At 39.5% G+C, this 9,874-nt stretch overlaps 1 protein-coding gene across 2 annotated transcripts; it reads right to left on the reverse strand.

The window, feature by feature from the left end:
* Positions 1–3,392: 3,392 nt before the first annotated feature.
* LOC110802625 (zinc finger BED domain-containing protein DAYSLEEPER) lies at positions 3,393–9,108 on the reverse strand. 2 transcript variants are annotated; one of them, XM_022008065.2, is made up of 2 exons: positions 8,595–9,108; positions 3,393–6,631 (listed from the first exon to the last, which is right to left on the reverse strand). In XM_022008065.2, the coding sequence occupies exon 2, from the start codon at positions 6,609–6,611 to the stop codon at positions 3,573–3,575; it is 3,039 nt and encodes a 1,012-aa protein (XP_021863757.2). In that variant the 5' UTR covers positions 6,612–6,631; positions 8,595–9,108; the 3' UTR covers positions 3,393–3,572. The 2 variants fall into 2 exon arrangements, with proteins under 2 accessions (XP_021863757.2, XP_021863758.2); XM_022008066.2 differs by lacking the exon at positions 8,595–9,108 and adding an exon at positions 7,696–7,885.
* Between the last annotated feature and the right edge of the window lie 766 nt (positions 9,109–9,874).

Here is a 9,874-nt window from a genome sequence, read left to right on the forward strand (position 1 = left end):
CGGAATGCGTCTGGGCCCGTTACGAACTCTAGGCTCGTTAGGATTTTAATTAATACGTAACTCTTATTTCCGAATCATATTAGGAACAGGATTCTCGCAGTTTTCTATCTCATTTAGGATTTATGTTGGAATGCAACACCTAATTCTGACAGGTTTCTATCCTTTTATGATTTGCCACTTTTAGAAGCTACCTTTTACGGCAGTTACTATTTTTAGCAGGTTTCCATAAATAGCAGGTTTTGGGTGAAATGAAAAGGGGAATTGAGATTCGTTTATTTTATAGGAGATGCGTTGTCACGTGGAGATTTATGCTTTCATCATCGAACCTTTCCCTTTCGGGAATGGGGACAAAAGTACCTACAACCAGTGGTTCTCTTTTAGCCACTTTTCTCATTCTTGATTGGAGCAGCGTCTTAAGTAAGATTCACTGTACTGGGTGCCTTAGTTTGAAGGGTCGTCTCCTCATGCTTCCTTTCGACGCCCGTTTCTGCCAAGTCTTTCTTCCAAGTTGTTGGGTTGAGTGTAGTTAGATAGCTATCTCGGGCCTGCTGCTGATCACCAAGGATGGTTCCAATGTTCCCGTTGTCGTAGACATATTTTAAGAGCATGAGATGGGTTACCACGATGACCTTAGTTTTTTTTCAGTGTTGGACGCATATGATTCCATTGTATGCCTTTAAATCCTCGACTATTAGGAATTGTACATTCAATGTTCTGTCGGCTGCGCGCCCTCCTATCCTTACCGTCAACGAAATCACTCCTTCTGGGTCAATGATGCTGCCACCAAAACCAATGATGGGATAATGGATTTTCTCAATTGTTTTTGGGTCATGGGCTAGGCGACTTAAGCAACGGGTCATCGTGAGAAATAGATATTTTCCCTCGGTCAGATGAGCTTCCAGTATCCACCAATATCCGGCGGACCCGTAAATTTGAAATCTTTACTTCAATAACCAACCGGTCATCGTGCGGAGTAGCTATTTTCCCTCTGTCGGACTCGCAGATTTCAACTTTTGGGAAATGATCCATAGGTGATTTTCTTGAGAGCATCACTTGCCCCAACCGTCTATCATAATCCTTCTGCCCTCTATTACTACTACTTACCCGCCGTCGGTTTGATTGTCGTCTATGGAAAAAGTAGGGGATTTTTTTCATATAAAAGCTTTTACCTGTGCCGCGCCTATTTTCCTGTAAGTATCCCTTCGAATTCTCTTTTGCTGCTAACCCATCCAAGGCCCCTTTTAAGCTTCTACAATCCTTTGTGTCATGGCCCACTATACCTGTAAAAAATCGACGCGACCCGAAAACCGACCCGAACCCGACCTGAAAATACTGAGTCCTGAACATTTTGGGACCCGTAACCCGATTTATCCGAACCCGAGCAACCCTAAAAGTAATGGGTCAAAACCATATCGAACCCGTTTTGGACCCGACCGATTGAAAATCATTGTATTTATATTATTAAATGAGATTATGAGAAAATTTAATTATAATAAACACGTTGTTTTTACTATTGTTGTGTGTAACATGATTTTAATTTGAATTATACGCCATTTTATGGTTGAATTTAACTAAATATAATCTTGTGTAGGAAAATTTGTTAATTTGTGCCAATATTTTGTATATTTATCACCTAAATTAATTAAAATATAATGCGCGTTTTTAAAATCTCTCAACCCGTTGGGTCGACTCGAACCCGAAAATTTGTGTCTTGATCAAACATTTGTAAACCCGAACTAGAAAGTTCTGGGTCTTGATCAAGAATTTTTAAATCCGAACCCGAAAGTGACCGACCCGATTCAACCTGAACCCGAAAATAATTTTTTACAACCCGACCGACCCGTTTGACAGGTCTATGGCCCACGTCTTCGTGGAATTGACACAATAGCTTTGAGTCTCGACTCTCCACGGGTGATTTCATAGGAAATAGGCTCTCCACGTCAAATCTAGTACCTACATCAATAAGGATTGTGCACCACTGCGTCTCCTAATGAACGGCGACGCGTGGGAAGAAAGAAGAGTTAAAATTGGATTGTATTTTTGTGTAAACCGCCTAACATATTTTTTCCTCTTATTTTTCCGTGGTAAAATCGCTATCTGAGCTGGGTAAAACCACTATCTCATATAGTGGTTTTATCTCTTGAGATTTTTTTGTTTTTAAAATGATCAAATTTATCTGAGCTTACGTGGACAATAGTTTGCTAATTAAGTTTCATTTCGAAACAAAATAGGAAACAAGTTTTGAAAGAGCCATACATTGGTAAATCGTTCCGATTCACGTTTAGTTAATAAAAAAATAAACATACTTCATAGTTGTTTCCCGCGGTAGTTTGTTCCATGCCTAATAATTCTCCCTCGTGAAATAAATAAAAGGATTGTAACCATTCGTAAGGAGATTAAAAAAAAAACCTTGTGGTTTCAAACGCCGTGCAAACGGACCACTTAAAATAATGGATCTAGCATTCATATTGAACTCTTAGAAGCCCATTTTAAAGGTCATGTATATTGAAAAGAACTCGTGTACATGAAAGGAGCCAGAGACACATTCTCTACTTCCAAATAGCCATAAGAAATCACCAAAGATATACAATGTAGAGAATGTGCATAACATTTTTTAACAAGGGTGATTTTAAGGACATCGTACAATAATGTAACCTTTAATTTCGAGAAAATACTCCAAGTGTTAATCTATAGCAAGAAATGGAGACACTGTGTTCTCCAATTATCACAATGCCCAAATTTATTTCAAGCCTCTGCATAATTGCCAAACAACATGCAAATTAACTAGAATTTGTAAAAACTTCAATGATGAATTTTTATCAAGATGGAAATTATGGCAAAAAAAAGTTCCATCCATGAACCTTTTTAGGTCATGGCATGATAGAAATGGGAAATGTCCATGCAACAAACTTTCCTCGCACCAATGATGTCTTGGCCTAGTGGTTAAGACTGAGGGCATGTGTACAATAGGTCTCAGGTTCAAATCCCCCCGTCCCCATTTGTAATTTATATTGCCCTTGTGGCTAATTTGCACCAAAAAAAACAAACTTTCCTCGCATTGATTCACGCAAAAGTTCATGCCAATTTTAATACTCACTCCGTTTCCGAAAGTGCGTCTAGAAACAGATGGAGTACTCCGCAACTATGATGTTTTTAAAAGCTATCCTTTCCTAAAAAAACAATACTGACAAATCGCAAATTATTGTCCATATCAAGAAATCACAATGTTAGATGCACACAGTCAGGGCAATCCAAGCTAACAAAAAAGGCCTGTTTTAAGCAAAGCAAACCCAATTAGGAAATAATAGGCGTAGTTCAGACTTCAGAAGCTTGCCTTACATAAAATGCAAGTTTTAAGGCAATCCCTAAAAACATCTACTTGCGAAGCGGAGTACGAGTATATATAATAAAAATAACAGAATAGTTGTTGCTTAAAGACTTACAATGAGACTATCTAAGAGTCAGGAATCATTTTCACAATCTGGACTAGAAAATAATATAACGCGCAATGAAATAAACCCCCTACCTACACATCGACATGATACAAAGATTTATTTAGAAACAGTCGGAACTCAAAGTTCCATCTTGACTACTAGTTCTTTTGAGATATTGGTTGAATCTGGCTGCAACCAATCCTTAGCGCATATCAGGGCTTCAAGTGTCTCAGGCCGCAATGAGCACCTGTACGAGTCCATCTCTTTGAACGAACAATCAAATACAGATTCAGCACTAACAGTTGATAGAGGAACTGTCAGGATGTCCCGTGCCATCTTTGAAAGGGTTGGATATTTGATTTTGTTCAGTTTCCACCAACCTAACACATCGAAATCTTGAATCCTTGGTAACAGAGACTCCTCCAAATACTGATCCAACTCTGATTTCATCTGTTGGCTTGAAGTCTCCATAATATACATATCAAAGTCTGTAAGTCCATTGCTGTTTAGAATACCTCCCTCTTCATCTTCTCTCTTTACATTACCACCATCTTCAAGACAAGGGTGACTCACATACTCGTGGAAAAGCTCGTGGATTCCCTCATCTACTACTCGGATGTATACTGGAGCTTCATCCATGAAGATTTTTGTAAAACTAAACTCCACAAGTTTCATCTTAAACCTAGGATCCATAGCTACAGCTACTGCTAACACCAGGCAACAACTCTTCCAATATTTGTGAAACTTTTCTTGCAATGGCTTAGCAAGCCCAGCTACAAACAGATCATCACTTGCAGCAGCACGGGCTAGCTCCAGCTGAATCTTCCACACCTCGTGGAAGAACACATTTGAAGACGGAGTAGGTTTTGTCAACAGCAAATTTGCGGTATCATACACAAGTTTAAGGTACATGCAGATGTTCTCAACTTGATTCCAATCATCCATGGAAGGGGCATCTTTGTAATCAGGGTCGCATGTATCTAAGCAAGAAAATACTTGCTTCAACTCAGAAGCAGCAACAAGCATTTCATACGTCGTGTTCCATTTTGTCACGTTGTCAAGAGAGAGACTCTGTTCAGATGGCACCTGAAGCTGTTGCTTCAACTCAAGAAACTTTTCTTCATGAGATTCTGAAGTCTTCACGTATTTCACACTGGTTCTGATCTTCTTGATGGTTTCTTCGCTCGCAGATATTACGTCTTGTGCCATGCTACTCAAAGTACGAGCAATGCAACTCCGGATCAACAACTGGCCATTAAGAAGCATTGGGTTTTTTACGGCAAGCAAGGCCCTTAGATTTTCAAGTGCAGCTTCACCTATTGGCTGGTTAAAAGTAATTGAGGCTAATTTGCGATCTAAGCCCCAGTCAGACAGACAAGTACCAATAGCATGGCTGAGTGCTCTATCTGACTCCGGAAAGGGCTCCATCACAACATTAAGAAGTCTCCGATGCAACTTCCAATCATTATCAATGAACTGCCCAGTAACAAAAACAAACCCAGTTGATTGACTGGAAGTCCACATATCCAAAGTCAGGCATATTCGCCCTGGAATTCCCTCAATAAACTTCTGAAGATTTTGTTTCTCCCTCAAGAATATTGCTACGCAATCCCCTTGTACAATGTTGAAGCTCACCATATCAAAACGGGGCTGAAGATTCTGGACAAAGGAAACAAATCCTGGATGTTCAACCATGTGAAGTGGATAATCATGCATGATGATCATCTTAGCAATCTCATGTCGGCAACGATCCTGGTCAAATATGAGATACGGTGAACTAGAGCTCCTGTAACGCCTTTTTGGTTGGTGTTCAGTAGCCGCATCAGTTCCGCCACTCTTTGGCATATATGGGGACAACTGATTCTTCTCTTGCTGACGCAGAACAACAGGACAAGTCCCTTTTGCGATATGACGCTTCAGGTGGCTTGTCCCAGCAACCTTAGAACCAGTACTGTATGCAAATGACTGCTTGCACACTTTACAGTAGGCCCTCCTGCAGCCAACACCAACAGTTTCAATAGTAAAGTGCTCCCAGACTATAGATTTCTTCTTCCGGCGCTTATTAGGCTGGGTCTCAGGAGTTTCTTGCTGTGAATTAGGGACCTCCGTGCTGAGAGGCTGTGTATTAATCAGCTCCATGCCAACAGCAAGGGAATTCACAAGTTCACCTCCATGAGCATATGAACCAACATGTTCTGCCCCAACTGGTTGAAAGTGAACTGGCTCTAGATTGCCGTGTTGCAAATGCGCAAGCTCTGCACTGAGTGGCTGGGAATGCACAACCTCAGAAGTAACAGGTTGTGAATGCACAATATCAGAACTAAGAGGCTGGGAAAACGTAAAGTCTTCACTGCCAGGCTGGGAATGAACCATTTCTAGAGTGACCGGGTGCGAAAGCACATGCCCGGCACTGACTGAGTGCCCTGAATTGACAAATTGTGGATGCCCATCCTCCATACTGACTGCTGGATGATAAACAACTTCCTCGCCAAGCGGCTCAGGATGAGCAAGCCCGGTACTCATATGTTCTTCGCCAGAAGCATGCGGAAAAGATTGTTCCCTCACAGACTGCAAGTTTGTCATTTCCATGTGCATTGGCTCTGGTGCAACATGTTCTGGTTTCACCATCACAGGATGATCTGCTTGAGAATTTGCATACTCCGTCTCTGTAGACACTTGATGCTCTGCTTGAGAATTTGCATACTCCACCTCTGTAGGCACTTGATGCTCTGCTTGAGAATTTGCATACTCCGCCTCTGTATGCACTTGATGCTCTGCTTGAGATTTTGCATTCTCTGCCTCTGTAGGCACTTGATGCTCTGCTTGAGATTTTGCATTCTCTGCCTCTTTAGGCACCATCACAGGATGCTCTGCTTCAGAATTTTCATACTCTGCCTCCGTAGCTGGTGCATCAGCTTGTTCCGAATCCATCATTTCACTGAGTGGCTCAGGCTGAGGAAGCTCAGTATGCTCAGGATGTTCTGACTCAGCCTGTTTACCACCACTCTGTTGATCAACTTGTTCGCCAACAGGCTGTGAGTTTGCCACCTCCATATCCACCCGCTCTGGTTCAGGCTGAGCTCGCTCTGGTTTTACCTTCACCGAATCATCAGTTCTTGTCTGTACATCAGTCTGTTGTGAATCTGCCTGTTCATTGTTTTCATCAGTGGTCGTCATGGTGAAAATGAAGCCAGAACCTGCAAAATATGTTGAAATGAGATATTATGAACAAAAAATCTGCAGTGAAGTATCAGAGCTTTGCATATATTAACAAACTGAATGTACCGAAACCAACATTGTCAAGCTGTTGATAGATATCAAGGTTCAATATACAAATTTAACCACCCTTCGCACCCTATATAAGATCCCCAAGTGCTGGTAATCACAAAACTAAACCTTTACTTTTCTTTGCAAGTGCAACTGATAGCGTATAACAATTTATCTCCAAAAGAAAAAAAAATTAGCTCTGAAGATGCTCAAAGCACCACAAAAACCTAAGAATTTGTGCAATTTGACTTCACTTCACAAATGAACCTCTAATATTCTTTGATTGGTCTAATTCCCAAACACGATATAACACTTCAGAAGTGAATAATGCCTTTTCTCAGTAACTTGTATCATGTAATCCACACTGAACTTCTATAATTACGACGTCCCACAAGCAACGTAGAACTTTAAAGCTCCACAAACACAACCAATAACTCGGACATCAGTCACATCACCAAACTCATTTGCCACACATGCACTTTCTCACAATTGCAGAAAGCTATTTGACTTAAAGTGGATGTTAACCCAATGCCTATCAAGCTATCACTAGTAATAATCATACTGTTGACGCAGCTTCTAACACATGCATGACAAAAGCTAATTTTATTCCTCCTCCCCCACCAACCAACCACCCCCCCCCCCCCCTCAAACAACAACAAAAAGGGCTAAAAACAGAGAGTTTAGTAAGTCCCCACGTAATAGTTAACCACTTAACCAACCATCATCCGAATAGGGGCAATGTGTGAAACCAAACTACCAGCAAATACTTAACAAAATAAATTAAAATTTAAACCTCTTTTAATAAAAAAAATCATCGGTCAATTAATGCGAGCAAACAAAAAAGAAATAATTCAGGCCCGAAATAGACCCGCCATGTTTAAATCCAACAACTATTTACAATTCAACCACAGTAAAATAAATTGTAGATGTCCTAGGAAATATTAATCTAATGGATAGGAGGGGTGGGGAAGGAATTCATTCATTCATTCATTACCTTAAAAAGAAAGTAGATCAACAGGCTTGAGGAATGCAATCGAATACTGGGCTCATCACACAAATCGTAAGACCCAAAAAATAAAAATAAAAGTCAACAACTTTATGATCAAAACAAAAGGGTTACAAGAAAGAGAAGTTGATCTCCCTAGTTTGTAGCTCCTAAACTACGGGCCACCTAACACAACACGCGATTGAAGTACTTCGTATCCTTTTTGCTATAAATATAAAAAATAAAAAAAATAAAAAAAAAGTAGGCCCAGAAAAGTAAGCCCAACAGGGTGGGAAGAAAAAGATGGGAACAGGGGCATAATTGTCTTTTCACACTTTATGGTATTGTGTGTTCAGCCCCAAAACTTTGTGGGCTATTGAACCATCATAAAACTAAGATCGAACCCCCCTTTTTTTAGGGTTCGTGAGTTTTGTAATTTCAACCAAATTATAAAACTACTCCTCCTCTTTTGGGCTCTTTCCAGATGAAATTGACATCAAACTCAATTTTTACTAACAGCTTAACATAACACAAGCCCAGATGAAATTGAACGAAAAGTAGAATCAAATGAAACAAAAACAATCCCACCAAAATTCAAAATAATGAAAACAATGAAACAAATTGGAGCCAAAATTCAAATTCATGAGTAAAAACATAAACAAAGAGATGAGCTCGGATATGAGATAAATTCAATAAAAATGGTCAACAAGATTGAAAATTAAGCCTAAATTCAAGGTGAGCATCAACATCATATAGAACAAAAAACAAGGAATTTCAGTCATTCAGCTACTCGATATCAAAAACCGAGCTAAAATCATGAAACTTAAAACAACAATTAAAGCGAATAAACTTGATAAACTGGTGAATTTGAATTGAAATCTAGGGTTTGGAGTTGAAGGAATACTTACAAATTCGGCGATCTGGAAACCGGTAGAACACAGAAACGGATCGGAGGACCAAATCAACGGATGATAGAGAGAAAGGAGGGGGAGAGCAGCGGCGTCAACGGCGGTGAGAGATCTAGGGTTTTGCAACCGGAGAAGGAGAATTGGAGGAGAGAGAAAAAGTATGGGAGGAGGAGGAGAGAGAAAGTGATAATGGGCTTGGGGAATTGGATAGTTGGAGAAGACGGACGGACCAATGGACCTTTTTTTTTTAGAGGGGTGGGAAATATTAAGGACTTTAGTTTTGGGGTGAACATCAACACAATAACAACAACAACAACAACTTGATAAGGTTAAGAAAGAGGAGAGAGAAAATAGCAATTTTGGGGCACATGACATGGATGTTGTTAGGGTCATGGGTTTTGGTCATATGGACCCATTTTATATGATATGGTTGGTTATTTGGTTCTTTTTCTTTAGGAACTAGTCCAATTGGCTAAACTTTTACAATTTGGGATGATGATGATTTTTGGAAACGAATATGATTTTTTAAATGGTTTTTTTATTTTTTTTATATACTTCACTTAGTTGTGGTTTTTATTGGGTGGACCAAAAAGCCCATCTATTTTAGGGTAATGTTTAAGTAATGTAGGTAGAGTATGTATTGTGTGTGTTGAGGGGGGGCCTTGGTAATGGGGTACTTTAGCCCAAATTTATGTAATTGTCATTGGTGCCTTTGGTGGTAGTGTTGTATGGGCATATGGCCATGTCTTAGGTGTTTTAGTTATAGTCTAACATTCAAACCTAATACGGTGTACTTTTATGCTTGATGTGAATGACGTGTTGATGTATATCTTCATATCTTCGTATGAAGGAGTATATGTATATCCTTTGAGTTGCAAAGCTCGTTTTCTTAAGCAACTTTAAAGCACCATCAGTTTCAGCTCCAGCACGAAATAAAAACGAGCAAGCTCAAGTCGTGAATGATGATTATGATTTTTATATTTAAATGAAATGTATTTTTTGTGGTTTTTATTAGGTTCAGTTACGTTAATTGGCCTTTTTGGTTCTTAAAAAGAAACAATTCGAGAAGGTTCAATTGTCCGAAATGAATTTCTAGATTCGTGTATTTATCAAGCTTGTAACAATAACAAAATTTTTGTTGACAATTATTTGAACAAAAATTTATAACTAAAATTACAGCGAAATGGAATGTATAACTAAAACAAAACATTCCATTTCGCTGTTGAACACGAAATGGAATGTTTTGTTTTAGTCCTTCAAGTCGCACGTTGCTTTCTACC

Source organism: Spinacia oleracea, chromosome 2 (assembly GCF_020520425.1).
Source record: "Spinacia oleracea cultivar Varoflay chromosome 2, BTI_SOV_V1, whole genome shotgun sequence".
Classification (NCBI taxonomy): Eukaryota; Viridiplantae; Streptophyta; class Magnoliopsida; order Caryophyllales; family Amaranthaceae; genus Spinacia; species Spinacia oleracea.

Bases quoted from the DNA above. Each gene is read 5' to 3' on its own strand.
- LOC110802625 (XM_022008065.2), bottom strand. From the start codon at position 6,611: ATGACGACCACTGATGAAAACAATGAACAGGCAGATTCACAACAGACT.